The sequence below is a fragment of the Anopheles gambiae genome, chromosome 2, assembly GCF_943734735.2.
Source record: "Anopheles gambiae chromosome 2, idAnoGambNW_F1_1, whole genome shotgun sequence".
NCBI classification, from domain to species: Eukaryota; Metazoa; Arthropoda; class Insecta; order Diptera; family Culicidae; genus Anopheles; species Anopheles gambiae.
The window spans coordinates 113,252,045-113,276,852 of record NC_064601.1 but is presented as its reverse complement, the minus strand read 5'-3'; the positions used below and the strand labels follow the sequence as shown (position 1 = coordinate 113,276,852).

Genomic DNA, 24,808 nt, shown 5'->3' with positions numbered 1-24,808 from the left:
TTGTGAACTCATTTGAGGCGGATGGGATAAACAAAAACAAAGGCCTGTACATTGTTGTGTTGTGTTGGGCATGAGTTGAACAAAGACGCCAAAGAAGAGAATCAGTTTCTGGTAAAAGATGAGAAATAATCCTCCGGTTAAATCATAGCTGGACGCAAACATTTACTTTATACATTTTTTTTTTCAACATTTTTCTGCGTTATTTGGTCAGCAAAATAAATATCCCATTTGGGTGGTGGTGTTACATTTTTGTATCACCCACTGTACTGCATCTGTCAAATGTGTCATCTCATCGGGACCTTCTGTCAAACGGGCTCGTAAAAAGAAGCCGAGAGAAAAGAAAAAAAACGTTCCGGCCAAAGCAGGGTGTAAAAGCGACGCGGAAAGTTGTTAATTCTAAACATATTCCGATTTATTTAGTTTTGTGACAAAGTTATAGCTCGTGTTCAGTAGTTCACAAACACACACACCCAAACAAACGCGCAGTGACTCGGTTAGATAAGTGGCAAAGTGCAAAAGTAAAGTTTCCAACACACACACACACGTACGCTAGGCGCACCGTTCTACCCCAAAAGCAGCAAAGATGACTTCCCAGGCAGTAAACAAAACCGGCTCCGGATGGCCCCGACGAAACAGCCACGGAACGGGTCTAACCGAGATGAACAAACTACAGACGAATCAATCGATGACACTGAACCGGACAATTAATCTGTGAGTAATCGGTCCCATCACACTTGCCGGGTCAACTTTGCTCTGTACCTGGGTCGCCTGCTCCGATTCCAAAATGGCTGATCCTGCTGGTTCCGGTTTGTAAATTTGCATTGCTTTTGTTTTTCTTTTTCTTTTTGGTTGGACACTTTACTACCGCTCAGTTATCCACTGACAAACTACACATTTGGCACGAAGGAACCACTGTTTGAGAAGGATCCATCGGTACCGGCCCGCTTCCAGCGGATGCGCGACGAGTTCGATAAGATAGGAATGCGTCGATCGGTTGAAGGTGTTCTGCTGGTAGGAGGGTTCACTGTAGGCCACACGAAAGGGCATATCATTTACATTGTGCGACACATTTCTTTTCCGGATCAGGTTCATGAGCACGGTCTTCCGCATGTGCTGCTGCTACAGCTGGGCACAACGTTCTTCAAGCTGCCCGGCGGTGAGCTAAGCGCCGGAGAGGATGAGGTGGATGGGCTGAAACGACTACTGACGGAGGTATGTTTTGCTAAAGTAGGATTCTTAAAACGTTGATGGGAGGCACTGATGTGTAGCACTGACGTATTATTGTATGCATTACAAAACTCGACAATGTATTTTACATGAAAGAACAAAACACGAAGCGAGCATGGAGCTGTGAAAATCCATTGAAAAACGCAAATCCAATGTATCGAAGATTCACGACGACGATATCGTACCGAGTAACATTTGGAATGTAAAGGAAAATTACATTCTCAGTAGAAATCATCAAATGGAAGGCAAAACTGGTTTTACAAAACTCTTGACAAAACACTACTTGTAAGCTTCGCTGAAATCATACGCTCTATGTTAATACCATCAATATGGTCAATCACATTATTGTATTTGTATAAAATTGTGCTAAAACAGTAGAAATTTCACACTTGAAAGCGGTCGAAAATGTTCACACCAACGTGCCAAGCCAATGGGAAGTAACGTGAAATGGCTTCCGTTGTACCTACTAACCTTACACTAGCATGCCTTGAAAACTGAACTGATATGAACACTAAAGCCCCCGCCAAACGAGGAAACACTCAAGCACGAGGAAAGGTATGGTGCAGGAGAAATTGTTTTGTAACTGCCACATTACCTCCTTCCACGCTACTTGGTGTAAGTATACGAATATAGACGATGCACGTTTCAGTATTGTGTAAGCAAAAGAGAGCGAAAGCCACAAAAAAAGAGTGCGTAAACAATCCACTTTAAGATCTCAATTTAGTGTAAAAACCCCGCCTGTAGAAAGATTGCCATCCATATATCTATATTCTACTATGCCCAACAAACCAGTTGTTATTGTTATCTGTAAATTGTTATATTTAAAAATTTCATCCCCTAAAACCCTCCCCACACACACACAAACACAATCACACTCACACTCACAACATCCCATTTTACAAAAACACGAAACAAATCCACTACCACCTCCATATCCCATCCATCTATATATAGACTCTAGGGCGACAGGACGGCGTAAAGCAGGACTGGATCGTCGAGGACACGATTGGCAACTGGTGGCGCCCGAACTTTGAACCACCGCAGTACCCGTACATCCCGCCGCACATCACCAAGCCGAAGGAGCACAAGCGTCTGTTTTTGGTGCAGCTGCACGAGAAGGGTAATGTGATGATAATAATGATAATAACGATGTTGATGATGATGATGATGAATGAGGTAGGGAAGGCAAACGTGAATTTGTTATACACGTTTCCATTTTTAAGTAGCTTCTTGTACATGTTAGAGACGTGTGCGAAATGAGCTCTTCCCGTGTTGCTAAAAAAGAAGGTGAAAACGGAAAATGATTGTAACGAAAAGCTTTTAAGTAAGAAACACTGACTTTTTGTGAAGATAAAAAGATAATTTATGATAGTGTTAGACCAACCAATAGGCTCAATTTTGTAATTAGCAACAGGATATGCTTTATCAATCCTTTTTTCTTCTATAAATTCATGTTTTATACCCCCGTGAGTTCATTCTGTAAATTGATAAAGCGTTTATCCTTTGAAGATTTTGTTTGTTAAGACACGCAACGATAAGCCGTTTAGCAATGTATTTCGCTAATAATTTATGTATTTATGATAAAACAAAAGACAATTCGAATTGTAAATTTACTTTGGGGGATTCGAAACCCTTTATACGCCACACGGGGGAACACTGGGTTTGGTAGAAAACAAAAAAACTATGTTTTTGTATGCGAAAAACGTTGAAAATATGAAACGAAAATTGTAATTCAACGTTTACGAGCCAAATTAAATGTTAAACAAAGGGCGTTGTGAGACGTTATGCTAATCCGGGATACAATTTTGTAACAAAAAAAAATCAAACGAACAAAATGTTAAGCTAACGAACCTTTTATTGATTGTTGTAAGCGAAAGTGTAGAGAAAGTCAAAACGGCCGAACAAAACTCAAAACCATATCCTTTCACAGTGGCTAATATTTCAAACCCGTTTCTCTCTTTTGTCTCTTATTCTCATCACCAATTTGTGCAGCACTATTTGCCGTACCTAAGAACTACAAGCTAGTAGCGGCACCGCTGTTCGAGCTGTACGACAATTCGCAAGGCTACGGGCCGATCATATCCTCGCTACCGCAAGCACTCTGCAGGTACCGACCAACCGTTTTCTCATTCTCATTCTCATATTACGTGGTATCTTTTATTAACATTTTTGACGCTCTTTTTTTGCAGGTTTAACTTCATCTACATGTAAAAATTGGCTCCTAAGCCAGGTACAAGTACAATACTGCAAGAGGGCTATTGTGCTGCGGATCGCCCGGCGCTGGCACTTGAAGGGAGGAAGAAGGACCTTTCCTTTCTGCAAACAAAGAGACAGCCTCCGCTGATGGAAGGTGTGAAGAGGGGGGGACAACAAACCTGGGGGGAAGTACGGCAATAGTGGCCCCTCTCTCTCTGTGTTTTATTCACTGTGTGTGTCTGTCTGTGTGTGTGTTTGTATGTTTGTTGGAAGCAATAGGAGGATAGGCGTTCGCAAGCTAGAGAGAGAGAGAGAGAGAAAAAAAAACGGACGGTTATTTTAGAGCGCATGTACAACAAAGAGCTTTCCTTTTCCCACACTTGCCTACTCCCTTTCCCTCACCCCTCCCCCACCTCCACCCTTAACTTTAACTATCTTCTTACTCCCTATGTCTGATATAAGTGAATCGAGAATAAATAGTTTACGTATGGTACCTACCTTGCTTTCAGAAGTCGAACATATCACCCCGCTCACGGTACGTCGTCGTCGTCGTCGTCATCGTCGGTGGACCGTCCTCGCTGTAGCTGCAGAAGCTGCAATCGTACCCCAATGTCCACTGCTGCTCAGCAAGCGCCGCTCTATTTGACCACACTGGCGTATCGTGCTGTGGTGGTGAACACAAGCAACACAGCCCCTGTCCTGCGTGCTCGAACGATCCAGACCCGCCACACTCCCCATCCACCAGTCCGGCCTGTAGCTGCTCATCGAGCGTAAGTCTCGTCCGCAACAGATTGGTGGTGTTTTGGCTCAACCTGCGCCCCAGTGTAGCCAGCAAACGATCGTACTTCATCCCACGTCCACTGTGCAGCACCTCTAGCAGCACTGCGATGTAGTTTTGCGCCAACCGTAGTGTGTCGATTTTGGAAAGCTTCTGCGGTGGTGTTGGCGTTGCCTCCCGGGCGTCGTCCGGCCTTACCGTGGCGGTGGTTAAGCTCGCCGGAAGTGGCACACACATCCGCAACCGATCGAGCGCGTCGTTCAGTCCGTGCATACGGTTGCGTTCGCGTTGGTTAGCCTTCTTGCGTTTAACGAGCGAAAGGACACCGCTGCCACTGGGTAGTTTTCTTCGGCGACGAATGCTTCCTCCTCCTCCAACGGTAGCTGTGGTTAGGTTTGGACTCATTCGGGAATCTCGCGCACCAAGTGTGGAAGTTGGAGCACCAAATCAATCAAATTGCGACGCATCAAGCGTAATGTGTATGCATTTATATTGGCCATTGAGCGCTTTTCCGACTAATCTAATTTTCCTCCTTATCACTGATAACGGGGCGCGCTTGTACCCCCGCTGTAACAAGGGAAATTGTATAGCGGGAAAATGGATGGATGGATAAGGCTGGTGCGTCGTTATCATTGCTTTATTGTCAATACTTTTCAGTAAGTGGTGATAATTATCGATGCGAAGCAGCACCCCTCGATCGTGGTGTGGACGTGAAGGGATGTATATATTTAACAATAGCAATTAAGAAACTGGTTGCATAAATTAATGATTTTTCTTCCGCCCCACGCGCTGGCCGTTACGTGCAAACTTTTGAAAGCAAATTTAAAAGTCGCCGCATAATTTCGAACAAACACGCACGAATGCGTACATTTTTTCCCCATTTTAAGGACCCATTTTTTGCTTGCTCTGCTTGCTGTCGTTCAATTCCTTTGCATTGCAGTGAGCGGGCACTACTATACTCCGGGCTGCGCATGGGGTAAAGAACCCTTTGTGGGCTGTGGCGTCGGCGCATCAAAGTCAACCGCACGGGGTTCGGATGGGACCGTTTTGCGTGCTGTCGCCGTTAACACATGCCCTCCGCCTCCCCCCCACCCTCCCCGCCCGGTTGCCAAGGGTGAGAAGCGTGTTTGAATGTGTGGAGCACGTTTTCGACGTGCTTAGAGCCCGCGCGGTTGCTACGATGGTGTTTAAATGGCGGTTCATTTGTTTGCTTCAATCAAATAGTTTGACAGTAGACGGGAACGAGCCGCACGTACAGGAACGTTGCTCCCTCCAGGATAGAAGGACTACTCCGTGCACAGAAGCGAACCTTCCAGAGCGATTCCAGCGTTTTAGGTTTCGATTTAAAGAGAGTGTATTTCGAAATTTGCCCCTTCCGTTAACCCCAACATGTCCATCGTGAACATTTACATTCATGACGAAAACATCTACAACGTGGAAAAGAAACCGCCCGAAAAGCCACCGAAGCCGCCGCTCTACCACTCCCGGTTCGAGCATCAGGTGCGGCAGGAGACGAAATCCTGCAAGGACGCTCACCGCACGATGGGCTTCTCCAAGATACCGCTGCCCGGTCCGGCCGACTTTCTGCGCAAAAACTGTGGCCCCCGCCATCGGGCCACCAAATCGGCCCCGGTGCGGCTCTGTACCGGCCACAAACCGCCCATCCCGAAGCCGCACGAACCCTCGCCCTGCCAGGTGCTGAAGGTGGTGGATTTTAGGAAGGAAAACATTAAGAAAGTCGTTGCGGCCAATCCGAAAAAACCGCGCCCACGGTACGCCGATACGCGCAAGGGTGATTTTCACGACCTGGAAAAGTCGGGCCTGATGCCGATCTACATGTGCCAGCCAAAGTTTGGTAAGGTGCCCCAGTATCTGACGCGCCGAAAGAAGGATCTGGCCGTCCAGAAGGACCGGCTGATCGAGGACCGGGCACAGCAGCAGCCACGCTGCTCGTACATCTTGCAGGAGGAGCGTGTCGAGCTGCTGAAGGTGAGTGTGCTGACCCGCGCACTGATGGGTGGATGGTAATTTCGGAATGTTAATTTCCACAGGGTTTAAAGAAAAACTGGGAAAAACTGCAGCAAGAGTATCAGAGTCTGCCGCTGCTAACCGACACCGTGCCGAAGATGATACGCAAGGCGAAGCTGGAGAACAATCTGAAGCAGCTGGAGAAGGACATCCTAACGATCGAGAACAACCCTTACATCTACCTGTACGACGACGACCAAAAGGATGCATAATGGCATTTTACTGGACTTCCTTTCTTCGCCTTTTTTCCTCGTGGAATTATCGTTTTTTAGCAATATTCTCTTTAGCTCTCACACCTGCGAGATGACTTGAATGCGTGCACTTGATTTAGCTGGCAAATTTCGGCACAATTTTGCTGCAATTCACGGGACAAATAAATTGTGTGTGTGTACGTGTGTGATTTTCTAGAAATTTCATCTTCTATTCTTCCTGATCGTATGCAATACTTTTATTGCCTTGTCGAGACTCAGCCTATACACTCTTTGATCCACTTCCTTTGAACGGTGCATCACAGATGCAACACTTCCGGTAGTCCACTATCGCCATGCTCTGCTCCAGTACCGTCCCGAGCACCGTCGGCCCGATCGAGTATCGCTGACAAATCTCGCACGTAATCTCCTCACACTCGAGCGTAATCTGTATCTTGGTCAGCACGCAGCGGAACACGGCATGGCTGTCCGGGCACTGCTCCCGGTACGCATAGATCGGTGCGTCACAGAACGAGCACACCTCGTCGGTGATGGCGGGCGTTTCGATTTGGTCCGCCGCTTCCAACACCTCCAGCAGCGTCGGTTTCAGCTTCGTCAGCAAATACTCACACTCCCCGGGACACTGTGCTTCCGCGGTCAGGGTGCGTATAAAGTTGCGCAAGCAGCGCAACGCTTCCTGCTGCATCGGGTGCAGTGCCGCCTTCCGCTGGGTGTACTTCTCCACCAGCCAGCGTACGATGCGGGCCGCATTGATACCCTCTATGAGGGCGCAGATGAACCGATGCTGTGCGTACAGGCCCAGCGTAAACGCTTGATTGCGCTTGGTGTTGTAGCTGATCCGTGCGCTCAGCTGAATGAGTTGCAGCTTCAGCTGGTAGATCGATTGCTCGTCGAGCGAAAGCTCCAGCTGGGCGTCCTCCAAAGGTGCGAGCGTTTTGGGCTGTTTGTTACCTTGGAAACGAACCATCTCGGCAGCATCGTGGTAGCTCTCCAGCCGGTAGGTGCTGTTCGCGAGCAACATTTCCAGCGCGTCCCGTTGGTTAAAACGGCAGAAAAATATGCACGTGGGTGAGCGGAGCGTTAGATGGTCGAAGCGTCGCGACGGATAGCCAAGAATGAACCAACCGGTGCGGGTACGGGACGCTGCCACCCCGTACAGCGCGTACGACCCTACGTTCAGATCGGTGGCTACCTCCTGCTGCGCTATCTGCAAACCAGATCGCGAGCTTACTTCATCAACCTGAAGATGGAACATCTTCCCCGGCAGCGTACAGACGATGTAGCGCCGAGGGCACACCTGCTGCAGCCCGGTTACCATGAAGTTTTCCATGCTCAGCGTCGCACTGCTCCGCAACGTGCCGTCGAAGTCTATCTCTATCATCAGCAGGTAGGTGGCCTTCACCGCTATGATGAGCAGCTGCTCGGTGCCGTTCGCTTTCCTCTCCACCTCACACTCGATCGCCGAGATGCAGAGATCCTCCTCGAAGTAGGTGGCAATGTACTGCACAAAAAAGGCCCCGAGCTGATTGGCGCCCCCGAACCGATACACCCCCAGCCGTCCACTCTCCAGCCCGACCAGCAGGAAATGGTGCTGCCCCGGGACGGAGATGTACTTGATCACGCGCGACGCTTCCTCCTCCTGGTGCACGTGCTCGATCTTCGGGACGTTCGGTTTCAGATTGCAGAACACGATTTTGCCCGACTTGGTGCCGAAGGCGAACCGCACCGGATGCTGGTGGATGGTGGTTTCCCACGCGAAGCACGTGATCGTCATCTCGTCCACCATGATCTGCAGCTCGTCGTACGCTTCGATCGGGTGGCGATCGTAGATGTGGCTCTGCCAGGTGTCGGACACGTCTACGTACGTGTTCCAGCTCGACTGGCACTGCTCCTCCAGCCGGTAAATCGTCAGCTGGCCCATGTTGGTCACGTTCGCGATGAGATGCTCGCGGGGGTTGTCTTCGAACACGCCCGGCGGTGATATCCACGACTGGACGTTGCAGATGTACACCTTGGCAATGTTGGGGAAGATGGTTTGATCCAGCATTATTCTTCGGCGCTGCTCCATGCTACTCGCGTGGTAGAGGGTGGCTTCGTGAGCGATCAGTGCACCGGTCGGTCGTGCGGTCGAGCACTTGATGCGCGACAGCTCGTAACAGATTGCGCCATCCTCGACGATGTGTTTGTACTTTAGCCTTAGGACGAGTGTGTGGTCTTTCGTGCACACCACCACCGTGTCCTCGACGCAGCTAATCGTGAAGGGTTGAATGATTTCTTCCGAATGCTGGAAAGCGGTCAGTTCTTGTATCTCCATCCTGGCGTTGAGGCGTTGAAGGTGCCTGAAATATTTCATGTTGAATTATTTCATTGCTTTGAAAGGATGCTGGGGCCAGTGTATGGGTTTCGCATGCACAAAAAGGACTTCCTTTTCGCATTTGGATTGATTTGGGGTTTGTTACCATGCTTATAACAATTAAAATCACAATAAAATTTAAAAAGGTTTAACGACCAAATTCATTCAATCGCAGACTGTCACAAATGTCGGCGTTTTTTGACAGCAGGCAGCACAGTAACCAAACAAACAAAGTCCGTCGAGCGTGCAGCAGTTCCTCTACACACTGTGGAGCTTAATTTCAATAGCACTAGCATTGTTGTTCGTCTCGAAATATCTCCCGGAACATAGTTCAGTGTGATTGGTTTGTAGTGTCCTCGAAAAAAACGCACAATTCCCCACAATGAGCGGCAAAAAGGGTCTCGATCTGCTGCGTACCATCGCTACTGTGATGACCAAAACCAACGGGTACGATAGGTGTTTGCAGCAGGTATGTGGTGCATTACTTACCTTTAAAACTAACAAAACGTGCAATACTGAACGGTAAATGCCTTCAGATGGTTGCAGCGTTTAAGAAACTACACTACAGAACACTTTTTTCTTGTGTTTGAGACGCTGTTATATAAACAGCATGTTTGTGATGCGGCTGACTGGGATGTAAACAAAACATTTTCAGGGGAAGTTTGACAGCACGACCCAGCAAGCAAGCAGAGGAGTTATTAGACGTCATATAAGCGTCCAATAGGAGCCATCTTTATGGCTTATTCTAAGTCTCATTTATAGCACACGAAATTGTGAAATGAACTCATCTTATTGTTGAACAGTTTATCTAGATTGCAAAATATGGTACTAATTTACCTTCAAGATGATTTCCGGAAAAATGAGATTTTATTCCACGCTGCTTAAGAGCTACCATTAGCCGGGAAGGGAAACAAACGCTGTAATTTAGATTTCTTCCCTTTCTTGACCGAAATTGGTTCCCTTTTCTCATCCTCTCTAGCTCGTAATGGTCAGCGGAGGCGATGGACGCTGCATGGCGGAGTTTAAGGTAGAGGAGGAACATCTGAACCGTGCCGGTGGACTGCATGGTGGCTATACTGCCACCATCGTAGACGTAGTCACTACGTACGCGCTGATGACGAAGGAAAACGCAACGCCCGGCGTATCGGTGGACATTCACGTGAGCTATCTGAAGGGTGCACGGCTAGGCGATGAAGTCATCATCGACGCCAACACGGTACGGGCGGGACGAAACCTAGCATTCCTGGAGTGTGAGTTGCGCCACAAGAAAGATAACTCAATCATTGCCAAAGCATCGCACACCAAATACATTGGGAGTAGTTAAATAGGCACAGACCAAATACCATAGAAATGGACATACAAGCAGGGAAAGAGGTGGTTTGGTGATATGTTTCAGTTGTTGTTTTTTCTGTTTTGTTTGGACGCAATAAATCCCACTAAAATACACAAAACACGGTGTAACATGTTTCAGCGATCGATTGGCGGATGGTTTCGTTCGGAAAAAATGGGAAATAGCTAGTAAAGATCGATTTATTTTGTTGTTCCATTTCAAATGTTCACCCAGTAGTAAGTGGTTGTTTGCTATAATTGGTTTGATTTTCCGTTTTTCACACATTTTCCCGCACACCCCATAATGACTATTCAGGGAAGAGATTGGAGGGCGGGGAGCAATGGAAGTGCATGGGAAAAAAGGACAATTCCCATTTGATTTCACCGTTTTCGAATAAAATTTAGTCTACTTAGTGTTGCCTAATCGATCTGCGCTCGGGGCCAATCGAGTCCGTTTATTGATAATGGCTCACGACCGTGAGTTATCGTCGTTGAGAGAAAGAGAGCGCGAGAGGGAGACTATCCTTCTCTGCTGTACTGGGTCGCTAGATGCCGATGCCACTGTATCACCGATAATGGATGATCGTGAATGTCCGATCTTGTTCGCTAGAATATCATTTTGTTTTCCTCTAGTCAAGGTAAAATTGAACGTTTTTAAAAAAGTATTTACAGTTAGTCATAGTAGTAGTGGTAGTGGTAATGGTAGTATTTGTCGTCATCGTCGTCTGCGTTGCTGTCGTTGACCGTTACAGGGTGATGCTACCGATCATGGCTTCCCAAATTTTGGCACCTTACATGAGTGGAGCTTCGGGTATTGAGTGGGTTAAAGATTAATCGGCGAAACTATCCCACTATCCGGACCATGTCCTGATTGGGTTTACGGGTTTTTTTGTTCCAAAAAACACTTTTGGGCTACTATTTTTGGGCTCCGATGGTCACACTCGATCCGATGTTACTCATCAACGAAGAAATGTTATACCCCTAAAACTGACTATAAATGGCTTCAATCGCGCTAAAACTAGTTTGCAAACGTTGATAAACGGTAGAGAGACTATGTGTGTGTGTGTGTGATACTTTAATTTACTATGCGCGTTTTATCCTCGTCTAAATGGTACCTTTTTTGTTTTGTTGATGAGTGTATTGAGCTTATTAAAACGGTTCTGAAGCTGTTGGGAAACTAAATCCAAGAACCACGAGCCCTTTTTTGTATACAACCAATTACAACAACTCAAAAACATCTACTGCACTAATAATGAATGATCCTTTCGGACACAACCTACTATCCCTAGACACCGTACAGGGCTGCCTAGTGGGAGAACACACTAACACGCTTAATAATTGCTGCTAACGAAACGGAATTAACGTCTATCAACGGTATGGTTAGAAGTACAGCTCGACGGAAAGTGTACAGTATGGCACATAACTGAGTCACATGATAAGAGATATATGTACCACATAGCTAGTCTCTCGTGTCTCCTCCTTGGTTTCATCTCTCGTTTCTAGGTTATTGATATCGCTCCCAATCACTGGAGGATCCTCTTCCACAAAATCCACTCTCAGTTCAGTCCACTCCAGAATTCGATTCCATGGCGTGTCGCTCGTAGAGCTCGAGCGATCCTTGATAATTGATTTGCTCAAACTGTCCTCACACTCTACTGTCCCTCCTTAATGATCATGGTGGTCATGGTACCGCTCTCGTCCGCAACGACGCACGCCGGACAGCACTTGCCCTCCTCCTTCACCAGCACGAGGTTGTTCTCGCAAATCAGCTCCGCACACTTCTCCGTCTCGCAGCTGATCTGGTGATGCTCGCACTCACACTTGGTACAGTCGTCCCGCATCCAGATCTCGTTGTTTAACCGCTTGATGCCCTTATTGTCCACACAGTGGCCGTGCGGTTTACCCTTGGCTGGGTTGGACCCAGCCCCACCAGCATTACCACCGACTGCGGCGGCTGCCGCAAGAACTGCGGCCGAACATTGCTGCTCCAGACGGCGTATCTTCCTTCGCATCTGTTTCATCGACTTTTGGAAGCTTTCGATCAGCGCCTCCAGCCCTTCGATCCGTTCCTCGTTCATGTCGTCATCGACAAAGGATGAATCATCCTCGGTCTGCTCGAGATGGTTATCGTTCAGTGCGTAGTGTCCCTCGTCTTCCGGGTGTGGTTGCTCCAGCCGATCTTGATGATTCGTACCGTCGAGTTTGGCTGGGCTCACTGGCAGGGCACGTTTCGCACGACTCACCGATCTTCGCTGCCGTAGCAAGGGTGCGTAACGCTTGTGATGACGCGAACAGTCGGCACAGTCAACCCAATGTTCCAGATTTACCTGCGGGATCTCATCGCATCGCTTGTAGCCACCCTGCTTCGACGGCAGCACGAACACGTTGTCCGTGATGGTTGTGATGTTGTCGCCATTGTCACAGATGATACGACCGAGCGAGGCACGCTTGATCTGTGCCAGCTGTTCCGGCTTGAACACTTCATTCTCGTACCAGAATCGATCTCCATCGCGCAGCGCGCGGAACTGACGCACCAGAATGCAGGTAAACAGTGGACCCATCTTAGCGCCCGGGAGTTGATCCTCCAGAATTCCTCCAACCCATAGGTCGATATTGCTCGGATGTCCATAAAGGTCCTTCAGCTTCTGCCGCACCAATGGGTCCGCAATTTCCCCGCTCAAATCTTCAAACTCTTGCGCAACCTTCATCCCGCAAAGCTTGCGGTAGTCGTTGTACCCGGGCAGAGCATGATCACGCGATCGCTGGATATTGATCGCGGCCAGATCGAGCGCCACAGCATGCGCAACTTCGAACAGTCGCTCCGTTAGATCGGTGTTAAGATTCTGGTTCGATTTCTTCAACTTTGCCGGCACAGTGTACAGTCCTCTGAGAAGTGGATCAACGCCACCCTCGTACATCAGTCGCCACGGTGCGAAGAATGCTTTGTGCAGTGGAAGATGTCCCTGCGGGATCGGTTGATACGAATCATTCAGCCGGTGCAGTATCGGATTGATCAAACTGTGCCCAAAGCGGAACGCGGCCGTTGCAAACTCATTGTAAATGGTTGGATTCACGTTCGAGTCGTACCCACGGTACTCCCCAAGCTGAGCCATTCCTCGCTCGCCCAGCACCATCGGCAGCCAGTGCTCGTACGTGATGTGCTGCATGATTGCTCCCACGATCTTGCGACTTTCGTAGTACAGTTTGTCCCCGTCCCAGTGCGGATTGATGCGGTGCAGCTGTTCCGCCAGCCGGTTGTGCTCCCGCATCCACACGATGTGCATCGTCGTCAGTCCGAGCTGCTCGTTCACGCGGATATCACCCGCCGTGAAGCAGTTGATCTGACTCTCGTCCAAATCGCGCCTACAGTCCATCCCATCCGTCGGTGCCGAGAAGGGTAGCAGTGGCTTTTGCTGTGGGAAGTGAGGTCCATCGCGCAGCAATCCCTGCTCGGTGGTGAGATTGCGCAGCTCCTGTGCGAACGTTTCCGTGTAACCGTACACCTGGGACGCATCAATGAACGCCGTCAGCTGGTTAATCTGTTCGCGCGGTTGAACACTGCCGAAAAAGATGGACGTCATGCCGGACCCGCAAACAGCGCTCGAGCGGACAAAGTCGATGCAGCGCCGGTTCTGGATGCGCGGATCACCGGGCGGTATGTCGATCGGGTAGCATGGGGCTGCATATTCGCACGTCTTCTTACAATCTACACCGTCCCAGCTTTCGGACGTTACCGACGGTATGGCATGATCGAGATCGTGATCCAGGAATTGACCCCACTGCATCACCATGTGCGTGATGCGATCGTCCGGTGTGATGGTACTGGTGGAGATCAGACTGGTCGAGACGAGTCGAGCACTCGGTTTCCTAAATCCATTGTACACTGCCGAACGATTCCAGCCGATCGGACTGTTGAATCCGTTCTCATAAACCGGTGGAAGCAATCGCTGGAAGCCGGTAAGCGACGAACCCCAGGCAGGATGTTTGTAGTTGTTACACGTACCGTCCAGCGAGCGATACTTCGAGTGGAAGCACAGATCGGAACAGTTCGGTGTGACGCGATGCGCCATACACCCGGACAGTTGCTCCAGCAGATCGAGATACTCTGGCGAAAGGAGATCCTGGTACCAGAAGTCGGTCGTGTTGGTGGTAAGATTGGCGCCACTCTCCACATGCTTCCGGATAATCACCAGCGCCCGCTCGTACACTTCGGCGGCGCGGGCAATCTCCCGGGCAGGACCGGTCGGGAAGCGCACGATGCGGAATAGGTCGTCGTGGTAGCGTGTGGTGTTGCGGCCCGTCGAAAACATGCGCCCGATGGTTTGATTAATGGCCATATCCACCTCCCGGGACGCTTCGGCAATCGCAATCCGCACGTACTGGTCGCCGGGCAGTGCCTCCGCCTTTTTCCTGCAACGAAAGAGAGAGAGAGACATGTTATGGTACAAGAAACATGGCAGCGATACAGATGTTTCTGGGTACAAGGTGGTGCGGGGCCACTTACTTCACCGTCAGCATGCCGCTGGCCGTCGCACGGCCATACTTGTTCAGCAGCGAGCACTCGTACCGGCCCTCGTCCGTGAGCGTGATGTTGGCGATGAACAAACTGCCGGCGGATGATATACGATACTTGTCTTTCGGGGTTATGGTACGACCCTCCTTTTGCCATTTGATCTGTTTCGAGATAAACAAGAGGTGGGAGTGGGATGAGATGCAAAACAGAACAATGTATTAGAAGTTTCGATGGGGGTTTAGAACATTGTTTCCAGTCGTTTGTCTGGCAGCGGGATGGAAAGCGATAAGAACAAGTTGTTTCGCAACCAAAAGGACAAGCGACAAGTCTGCCATGTCCTTTATTAACGGATTTTATTGGTCCCATTCGCTGCGATGCAATGTGTCACAAATCAACCATGGCTCGGGCCGGTTGGAGCGCTCCAAGACTTAGCAGGATCATAAAATCTCGTCTTTTCCTTCTTTTTGTGTGTGTGCAACTGCCAGCGGATATTCGGAGGCAAACATTTGCACAGGCGGAACTGGCGGACAATGACCAAACTCGCGCTTCAAGGCCAATATTGGAGTAAAACTTTACCATCTTTCCCATCGTTTCCCAATACCCGAGAGGACCACATTAAAGATCTTAAGACAAGATAATACCCCCATCCGGACGCAAATTCCCTCCGATGCTCCGATGAGTTTATACTTCAGGCAAACTTGCATCGAATCTTTGCAAACAGCAAGCACCCTCTTACTTTTCACGGTAGCGTTGGTTGGCGGTGGTCACTACTGCCGAGCAATAAATACCTCTCGCCGGAAGCATCAACCGGATGCCGGATGCTAAATGTGTGTGAGTGGTGGTGAGGGCGACGACGGCAGTGGCAGCCCAATAGCCCGGAAGCCCATCAGACAGGAATTATGCTTAAATGGATCCATAAATCTTGCCATTTATAGCGCGCAGGATATCCCCCAGCAGCACCTCATCATCGGCCCTTCGATCGGCTACGGCTACCGGCTACTGTTTCCTTCTTATCGGCCAAAAAGTAAAGCAACTGCGTCTTAAATTTGCATAATCTACCCGCACTGCCTAGTACCACATCCCACCAGTCGCAAGAACATCCCAAGCGCACTGGACCATAACCCAGGCTAACGCGCGATGGACCGATATGGTCTTTAAATTTCTTCGTCATCGCTGCCGTTCGAGAAGAATGATCGGAAACGTACAGATTAGCACGTACTGCTCTGCCGGTGTCCATTTATTGGGGCGGCAGGAAAAGCGAGGAATGCGAGCGTGTCCGAGCAACCACGGCAGCGATAGGACGATGGGTCTCGGCATCTTGATGGTGGGGAGGGATTTGTTGCCATTTTGCACCCGAGTATACCCGAGTAAGAATGAAGGATGGATTTCTGGGTTTGCTGCTGCTGTTCTGGAATCGTTGTAAAATGAGCTATGTAACGGTCTGTGCATGTATGTGTGTGTGTGAGGATTTGCTGTGATCCATCCATCGGACCATTAGGTTTCTTATTTATGCTACAGTGTCGAGTGGGAGGGTGTGAGGGTCATTCCAAGGAGCTTTAATACCGGAAGCGTTAATGAAAGGTCCTATCCGACAAGTGCTTGGAAGCTGGCGCTGGGAAGCCGCTGCCGTCTGTCCATTTTGTTGCTGTAATCTCCCTTATCAGTATGTGAAGGATTAGCTTGAAAGATGCACCCTTCAAGGAAGGGGTTTGTTCGTGATGACGATGAAACCTTGTTTATGTACGGCAAGATGCCGGAAGTGCTTCGGAAAATCCTATAATCGTTTCAAAACAGAAGCCCAACTTGATCCATGGCTCACTAAGGAATTCATTTGGTGCTTAAATGGCTAGTTTACAACAGCACTAACAGTCAGCATTGCAGCTTACTTTGTTGATGTACTGTGTAGTATCATGCTCGCTGATGGATCGATTCTCGGGTGGGTAAAGCATGTCGAATTAGAGTAGGATTTTCTATTTAATTACGTTTCGTCGTGCTGTGTCTCCTCCAGCGGCCCTGACTCTTTATTTTTCCCAAAACTGCCGCTTCATTACTTTAAGTGCCTTTCGAAAAAATAAACTCATCAACACCACAACTCGGCTTCAAAAGCGAAAAATTCCCAGAAACTGTACCGGAGGGAGTTTTTCTAGCGTGAAAATGTCTAATTAGAGACAGGTTGGGCTAAAATCGCCTAGTCGCGTACCACCCCACCCGTGTGCACAGTGCCGGGATGGGTTTACATTGCAAGGTAATTTTCTATTGAGTGGTGGATGGTGGATTCTGAGAGTGCATCATCATCACGCCACGGGTTCGAAGCACTGAAGCGCACTGAAGCAAAATCCAATGCATTACACGAACCCGGCTGTTGATGTACTGGAATTCACAACTCCAGCAAGTGCGTCCCGGGAAGCGGGCTTAGTAATGGATGAAGCTCTACTTCATTTTTCCTCAGGCTTTTCCTCTCTCTTTCCCCCCCCCCCCCCCCTCTCTCTCTCTCTCTCTCTCTCTCTCTCTCTCTCTCTCTCTCTTTCTCCAACACTTTCACTTAGCCTCAATGCATTGCCGTTGGAAGTTCAAAGAAACCGAGCATAAAAGGCACTCTTCCTCCCCCCCATAGCCAAATCCCGCTCCCAACTTACCTGCAGAATATCGTCGTTCTCCGCTTTGCAGGGCATCTCAACCGTCGTGCCCTCGATGGCATCCAGGTCGTACGGTTCAAACAGGAAGCGCGGTGGACCGACGTTGATCACGACCACTTCCGCCTCGACCTCGGCAATGCCCAGCTCATTCTCGGCCACACACACGTACGTGCCTAAAACGGGGAAGGGAGAACGGGATAAGGTTTGAAGTTAAACCGAAGAAAGGGACCATACACATGTCAAAGTCCATCACGTTTCCATCAACGCTCGCTTGGGTCGTGGTTTGGGGGTGTTTAGATCAATTAAAGATTGCCAACCCGTTCTCCAGTAACCGAAGCAACAGTTAAACCCTTACATGCTCACCTGAATCGGACTCCTCCACATGGTCGATGGTCAGCTCGATCGCATCGTCGGTAAAGTAGACCTGGCTCGTTTCGTTCACCGGAAGGCCGTCCTTTTTCCACCAGATGTGGGGCAACGGGTTACCGTCCGCTTCACATTCCAGCGTCAGCGTGGAGCCGACTTTCACGTTCTGATTTTCCGGCCCGAGCACGATTCTCGGCGGTGCTGTGGAAGATTTACCAAAAACGGATTCAGTGCGATTAGAGAAGAGTGTGTGAGGCGGGAGCATTAAAACGAACGATAAGAGTTTCCCGATAGGCCAGCTTTGGTGTAGGAAACGAATATTGGTTTGGGGGATTGTGCCGGGGAAGACAAGCACACAAACTGTGGCCAAGATGGTGAAGATACAGACACACACACACACAGAGCTTCATGTATGGCGAACAGATGGATTGTCTGACCGGTACTGTGTACGTGAAATATTTTGCCAAACGTTCCGGAAACAGCATTTGTGGAGTTGAATTAGGTTTGCCCGTACTCGAAAAAAGAGAACACAACGGCCAGAAATATTCAGTCTGTTGTTTTCCTCTATCATTTGTGGTTGTGGTGGTGCGTTTTTTTCTGACCGCCTAGTGTGTCTATGTACGAATATCTCGATTGGACGTGTGTGAGGAAATGTTTGTTGACCAAACTTATGGTCTAGTTTTTGGGGTTTATCTGGCGAATTGATCTAAAAACTGTATGCTCAATGCTGGCAGATAGTATAGACACTGTGAGAGCTATATTAAAAGCATCCTAGAGTGTACTATTATCACAAAAATGAGGCTCTCTTCAATAAAATTGCCTAGCATTCTTATATTTCAATGCTATTATTGAGTTCCTACTAGGAAGAAGGCTCACTTTGAAGTGATATTTGATAAGGAAATCATTGGATGAAAGATAACTTCCCAGTCAGCCCAGTCCAAGCTATTAGGCTTTGTTGGTGTATGGAATTTCATATCTTCCTGCCCAGAAAGTGTCCGATAAAAACACCTCCAATAGTTGAGCTCCAAGTTGAGCCTTCAGATCCAGAATGGGCACACACAAAAAGACAAAAACCATCTAGATTGGATTATACCGTGGAACCTGGAACCGAGTGCTGGCACACAAAGATGGCACCGGACCGAACCGAAACCCCTTTGCTGGGTTATTATTTATTGTGCAGAGATAGTTTTTCTTCTCACCCGAGTTTTATCTCTTCTCTCTTCTATTTTTTTTGTTGTTGGGCAAACAGTTTTCATTGCTGTTTCAAAATTTAATATGTTTCTGAGTGCGTTCGTGCTGGGTAACCGGGCGCGGGGGAACAACGAGAGGTTGTCTGGGTTTTAAAACATTGCCCGATGGTGCAACAGTGTGTCTGTGGCGTCCAGTTTGGAGGGACGTCTTTGTGTAAGCCAAACCAGACAGCGTCGCTTACTCTTCATTTTGTTGGGAGTTGGGAGTTGGAAAATCCATTGACACAGACACACATACACACCTAAGGTAGAAAATGTTGCTTTTAGCTCAATTTTCATTCTGCCAAATTTGAGGCAGTATTCCGTGGATTGGAAAGCCGAAGGTAATCCGGCTACCTTTTTTTCGGAACGAAGCAGCTGCATCCCCTTTTGCCGGGGATTGCGAAGACTCATGCACACACCATAAGCCAAACGCGCCATGCTCGAAATGTGCTGGTAGAAATGCTGGTTTATAGCCGGCCACACCAAAGGTGCAGACGTTGGAAGAAGCACTGAGTGCACTGTGCAAGGAATGGACCATGCCGTGTGTATGGCTTCGATTTCGAATTTATGAGAAATAGAAATGGGGTTTATCTGGTGTCCCGTGCACCGGTGGGCACCACCATAAAAACGGAAATGTGTTGCAAAGGTTTCTCGGTCGCTCATGGAATGCATTTGCTTCCTCGCGCGGTGGTGTGTTAGCTTTGTGTACGTGTCCGGGATCCGGGTTGAGTGAAAAATAACGTCCCCACCCCGTACCCGGTGCATACGACCGGTCTTAAGGTTCGAAAGCCGTTCGGTTGCGTGGTTTGCGGATCAGTTGCGGAACCTGTGTGGCTCTGGACAGCATTTACAGATTTATTGGTAAGCATTTTTCCTTCTGCAGCGCACACACACACACACACGAATGCCGCAATAAATGGAACTCGGGTGAAAGCAATAAAGAGAGAAGGTGAGGGAGAAAAAGTTTCATATTTGAAGCAAACAAACTGCACGTGGGAAGGAGCTTTTAAGGGACTATTTTGCTTCCCTTCCACCAAACCTCCCCCGCGGGCTGACGTTTGACATGACGTCTTTGTTTGTTTCGCCATTTGGTTTGTCTTTTGTAATGGGAAATTGAAAATGAAAGAGCAAATAAATAGGAAACTAAAAAAAGCACTTCACACACAGCATGTGTCGCCAAAGTGTCGCCACGGTTTTAAGGGCTCCAGCTCCAATCCAAACTGGAAAATGTTGAAAAGTTTCCTGATCGTGTTTCACGTGCCGGTCCTTAAAAGTCGAAACTTTGCGCCAATTGACGTGTTTTGAGCTAAAAGCTTTTTTTTCAGCGCGCCACCACGGTTTGGGACCTGTGGGAGTGTGTTGAGTGTAGATAAATCTAATTTTGAAAACTCATTTTTACGCACGATAGCCTTCAATTACGGAACCGCCGTACCATATTAATGCAACAAGTATCATTATAAGCGCCAAAAATGCAAATCAAAATGGGGAATCATTCGTGGGGGAGTAGAGCAAAAAGGGAAAGGTCCAAATAAGAAATCACTCGCACGCTACATGCATCATGCTCACCGGGTTTGGGGTCGCATGTGATGGTACTAAACTTTTTACACGGATGAATAAATATGCAAAGTAGCCGGCTTTCTTCTTTTTGGGTTTGGGGTTTGCTATCCGTTTTTCCCTGAAGAGTTGCGTGTGCGTACACTTTAACGTATCGTGTCGTGTTCTTGTGTACCGATAAAGGTTGAACACTCTTCTTTTTGCCTTGTAGTAGGTCGGCAATGACAAGTTATTTTTTCTTGACCTTCCCAACATCCTAAAATGATTTTTTTCCTGTTGAAGTACCTTCCATCATCAAACGAAATGGAATTTATTACACAAAAAATTCACCCAAAAATTCAAAACCACCCATTCGTTCCTCATTTCCAATGAAAGTTCGTTTTTGAATTATGAATTCAATATGGCAACAGTCAAAGCGACAAACACGACCCTGGTTGGTTTACAGCTTCTGACCGACCCCTTTTACTGTGCTGACCCCGGGTGGAGTTGTAATTGAAGACACCCTCTACACTACACTACCCTTTTTTTACTAACATTCAATTCTCGACGTCTGACACCTCCTGCGGCCTCTTGTGTGACAGTCGATTCTCGAACGCCTTCGCCCTAGAACGCGCGATGGGTTCGAAATGAAATTAAATGACACGACAAGGTGAAAGATAATTTGATTGGATCCATTTAACCGATCGCTCGGTCGACCCACGGCAGCGCACCGTTGGCGGTTATCCGGAAGATGAAATGAATATTGTATGCTGGCACCATTTTTGTGCTGCCGTTTTTCTTGCTGTAGTGCTGACTTTTCTTTTCAATGCTACTACGTCGATGGTTCGCTCTGGATCGATCTTTCGATTTTGTGTTATATCTCGGGTTTTTATTTCCTTATTGAATTACACGGGGTGTGAGAGGACAACGATCGACCTCGGAACGAAGATCTTTGTTATCTGTCCGTTGATATTTGTTTCGCTGATTATTGGTGTTGGTGTAAGCGTACAATCTCGTTTGACGTGACAACGCAGCCTAGATGGAGACATGAAACATGGCTGCTGGTTGGAGAGTGTTCGTTTGGAGCGACAGAGTTTGCCTCAAGATGGCTTTCATAAGTGAATTGTTGGTTTTACATTTGCCATTAAAAGAAAATCGATGCCACAGCGAAACGCTACGCTAAATGGTTTCGTTGGAAATGGATCTAACAGTAAAAGCAAGCCATTTAGACAAAATGGCATACTGTTAGGCGCAATTGTATTGCAGAATTATCGATAAACGCCTAAAGTGCTGCTATGTGAGTAACAATGAACAGATTAGCTTACTAGCGTACACTGTGCGATATGTTATCGAAAGTAGATAAGAAATTCTTATAAAAATAGCCCATTTTACCCATTTCAATGTTGAGTTTCCTTTTAAATCCCTTAAAAATCCTATTCTGATCGCAGCTCAATAATCTCCTTTTTAAAAGATACCCTTTTTCTTAGGTCATCAATACTTCGTTTCGTCGAATTCTTTATTCAATTCCGTGCATTCAGTCTTCGTGCAAATATGCTTATCCTCTACATCCATTCCTTTTTCGACCCATTCTACGGCCCCTTACTGATTGCAATCCATCCCCCTCTCCACCGAATGCGTCGGGTTGCGTCAATCTTGAACCACGAGGGTAAAGCATATTTGACAAAGACGAAACACCACCCATCCGTACCGTACCGTACCGTATGCAGGCGCGTAGGGCGTCGGGAAAGCAAATCGGAAATAAAATTACATTCCATTCATTACAAATCACAATCAAACGGTAATTTCGGCGGACGTGCCTGCCACCATCTTTTGGGCAGGCACGGAACACAAGCGGGAGAGCGAAAAACGTACCGGAATTGGCTGCGCCACCAATTTGTGTCCGTTCGTTCGATTCGATTCGATCGATCATTCAATCGATCGCCAAACACGCAGCGATGTTTGGGTGTGAATGAATGCCGAACGCGTTGAGGCTGTTAGGGCATCCATCTTTTGCACGTGTACTCCCCTTATCTGTCCGTGTGCTATGCGTTAGAACGTGAAGGATTGGTGAATCACTAGGGAGAATTGAGCACTCTTTGCCGACAAGCAAGGCGCATTTAGCTGCATGTGAGATGAGGTTTGCTGCAGGAAGCAAGAAAAACTCGCTGCAAAGCAAAAGGGGGGAGAGAAAAAAAAACACGTCTGTATCACTTCCGTGATAGATCCATCGCATCACTGATAAGCGTAAGTGTCTGGTACAAGGTAGCATTCGCACGACACGCAAAAGGGGTTTCACTTCTTCGGGAAAGTCTGGATTGTCGAATGGCGTTATTTGAAATTCAAATTGCATCTTTCATCGAAATGTCACTCAGCCACACCCACACTCTCCAAACGCGGGCGGTAGTTAGTTTGGAGTACAAGATTTCGGTCACACATTCGGTGCACCATCTTCGGTAACATGGTTGGGCATAACTTTCCTCCCCGATGAACGAATGTTACTGGGGCATGAAATTTGTCAATCTGATTATCGAGTATCAGCACCAACGCGGCAGGGATGGGGAACCGCCACCGGGAATCACTTGATTATGGATGCTTCGTTGGAGGACGACTTCAGAGCTCGACATTCTACCTCGTCAGAATGCCAGATGAACGTCAACTCGAAAGCGTCGTTACGCAGTGACACCCGTAACGCATCACAGCACAGGGAAGTACTGTGCCTGGCTGTCTGTCTGGCAAACGGGGAAATCGGAATTGAATTGTAGAGCGCTCCCATCGTCTTCATAATTGGCAGCAGTTGATGGTGAGCCGAGAGGAAGTCAAGTGTCATCCGTCATCTGAATCACCGACCGAATATGGTCGGGTAAAAAGCCATCACCAGTGTCGGCATTGGATGGTTTACAACTTCTGTTTGGTCGATGAGTAAAAAAACCCCTGATAGGAAGTATCAAGAAGCTTGTTCTGTGTTTTTCCTTCTCCTTTGGCAATCGGTCAGTCGGAGTTAATCAGGCCTGGACAGCTTTTTGTCCTGATCGAATCTAACGTTCTCTGGGCCACAAAACGTTTCCGTATCGATTTGTTTTTTTTGCTCCTTCCAGGAGCTTTGCAAATCAGGAATAGAGGCTCAGCTCAACAACAAAAACCCGGAAAACGATACCCTAACGACCGTGATGTTGTGTTTGAGTAGTGCAATTTCAACGATCAACATGCACCGACATCTCCGTTTTTTCTTTCCACTCGCTTCAATTCGGTTCAAGTTTGCTGGTGTTCCACATGGGATTCGTCATGGAGCTCAACGTTGCTGCGTAATTCCACCAGCACCACTAGCTCTCTCACTCTCTCTCTCTCTATCTCTCTCTTTCCCTCTTATCATGATTCTTGAACATTTGGCATTCTAACTCGGAACACAAAAAAACTATACGAAATCCAAACAACATTCAAACCCACCTACCCCGCAAGCCACACCGAATGGTGACAATCTGTTTATCCACCGGATCGTTGATTAAACTCTCGATAATGGATGCGTCAAATTTTGCCGGAACCGAACGGAATGCTGCACAGTCCGGGAAAAATAGCAAAATCCATTGACGTTTGCATGTCGCTCGGACACACGGCCGGCAGGGCCGCAAACTGTGTGACGCTGCTTGTTATTTATTTTTTGAGCTCCCTAAACTGAGGAGGTGTTGTTTTTGAGCGTTGTGCAATAGTTGTGAGGTACCGTTCAGATCGATGGGAAAAAAAAAGTTTCTCTCGAATGATGATGTCTATCCCCTGTCAACTAGTCCGATGCTGTCCTTCAATCAAGCGAGCCACCACACCGCTGTGGCTCAAGGCGAAACGCTAGCTAACACACCGGACAACGTGATGTTTATCATCTGTTTTACGTGTTCGGTGAGTTTTTTCCGGCCTTCCCGTATCCAAAATCAACCGTTTGTATGCTTTTTTATGACTTTATTCGTTAGGGAGGTGTGTGGGTTTTTTTTTGCGCCATCCTCATCATCGACGACAACAAATAACATCATTGACAAGGCGGACATGTTTTCGAAAAACGTTTTGCGCTCATCTTGCTTACTCTCTAGGGGGCAAGGCCTTTTTTTGTGCCTGTTTTTAATTTCATAACATGGTATATATTTTTGATGAGCAGCCTTGACTGAATAGATCGCATGAAAGAAGCGGATAAAAGTATGCAGAAGACATTTTTAGTCTCATTCTCTTTACGCTGGATTTTTTTTTTTATTGTTTTGGTCGATGGTTGTGCATGATAAGCGACATGGCGAAAGCGACAAAATAGCTTATTACAGCGTTACGGGACAATTTTGTTATGGAATTTGCATAGCTTTGGGCGTTTTGTTTGTCGCTTGGAATATTTCGCCTAAAGGTATGCAATGTTTAATTACCTTATGGCACATAA

The 24,808-nt window shown here is 47.8% G+C and overlaps 6 protein-coding genes across 10 annotated transcripts in view; 3 read left to right on the top strand and 3 right to left on the bottom strand.

Moving 5' to 3' along the window:
• Positions 1-270: 270 nt before the first annotated feature.
• On the top strand, positions 271-3,916 carry LOC1269904 (cleavage and polyadenylation specificity factor subunit 5). Of its 2 annotated transcripts, XM_308558.5 has the most exons (6): positions 271-711; positions 873-1,011; positions 1,087-1,212; positions 2,182-2,347; positions 3,220-3,334; positions 3,417-3,916. In XM_308558.5, exons 1-6 carry the CDS (start codon positions 584-586, stop codon positions 3,436-3,438), a joined length of 696 nt encoding a protein of 231 aa, XP_308558.3. In that variant the 5' UTR covers positions 271-583; the 3' UTR covers positions 3,439-3,916. The 2 variants fall into 2 exon arrangements, with proteins under 2 accessions (XP_308558.3, XP_061505702.1); XM_061649718.1 differs by lacking the exons at positions 3,220-3,334; positions 3,417-3,916 and having other exon boundaries at positions 292-711; positions 2,182-3,070.
• On the bottom strand, positions 3,742-5,257 carry LOC3290329 (neurogenic differentiation factor 2). Its single transcript, XM_061649719.1, has one exon. It carries the CDS (start codon positions 4,604-4,606, stop codon positions 3,929-3,931), a length of 678 nt encoding a protein of 225 aa, XP_061505703.1. The 5' UTR covers positions 4,607-5,257; the 3' UTR covers positions 3,742-3,928.
• Positions 5,258-5,352: 95 nt separating this feature from the next.
• LOC1269905 (enkurin) lies at positions 5,353-6,640 on the top strand. The gene is made up of 2 exons (XM_564983.4): positions 5,353-6,190; positions 6,253-6,640. The coding sequence occupies exons 1-2, from the start codon at positions 5,591-5,593 to the stop codon at positions 6,439-6,441; spliced, it is 789 nt and encodes a 262-aa protein (XP_564983.4). The 5' UTR covers positions 5,353-5,590; the 3' UTR covers positions 6,442-6,640.
• A 15-nt stretch (positions 6,641-6,655) lies between these two features.
• On the bottom strand, positions 6,656-9,565 carry LOC5667048 (uncharacterized). Its single transcript, XM_001687936.2, has 2 exons — positions 9,281-9,565; positions 6,656-8,777 (listed from the first exon to the last, which is right to left on the bottom strand). Exon 2 carries the CDS (start codon positions 8,750-8,752, stop codon positions 6,701-6,703), a length of 2,052 nt encoding a protein of 683 aa, XP_001687988.2. The 5' UTR covers positions 8,753-8,777; positions 9,281-9,565; the 3' UTR covers positions 6,656-6,700.
• Positions 8,982-10,170, top strand: LOC1269906 (acyl-coenzyme A thioesterase 13). Its single transcript, XM_308560.5, has 2 exons — positions 8,982-9,260; positions 9,771-10,170. Exons 1-2 carry the CDS (start codon positions 9,174-9,176, stop codon positions 10,113-10,115), a joined length of 432 nt encoding a protein of 143 aa, XP_308560.2. The 5' UTR covers positions 8,982-9,173; the 3' UTR covers positions 10,116-10,170.
• Positions 10,171-10,303: 133 nt separating this feature from the next.
• The window catches only part of LOC1269907 (peroxidasin), a 38,111-nt gene continuing 23,606 nt past the window's right edge, over positions 10,304-24,808 (bottom strand). For all 4 annotated transcript variants that reach the window (XM_061649713.1, XM_061649715.1, XM_061649714.1 and 1 more), the window contains 4 exons: positions 17,633-17,836; positions 17,270-17,442; positions 14,625-14,794; positions 10,304-14,530 (listed from right to left, as the gene is read on the bottom strand). In XM_061649713.1, coding sequence (XP_061505697.1) covers positions 11,773-14,530; positions 14,625-14,794; positions 17,270-17,442; positions 17,633-17,836 — 3,305 coding nt within the window. In that variant the 3' untranslated portion in view covers positions 10,304-11,772. The remainder of the gene's footprint in view (positions 14,531-14,624; positions 14,795-17,269; positions 17,443-17,632; positions 17,837-24,808) is intronic.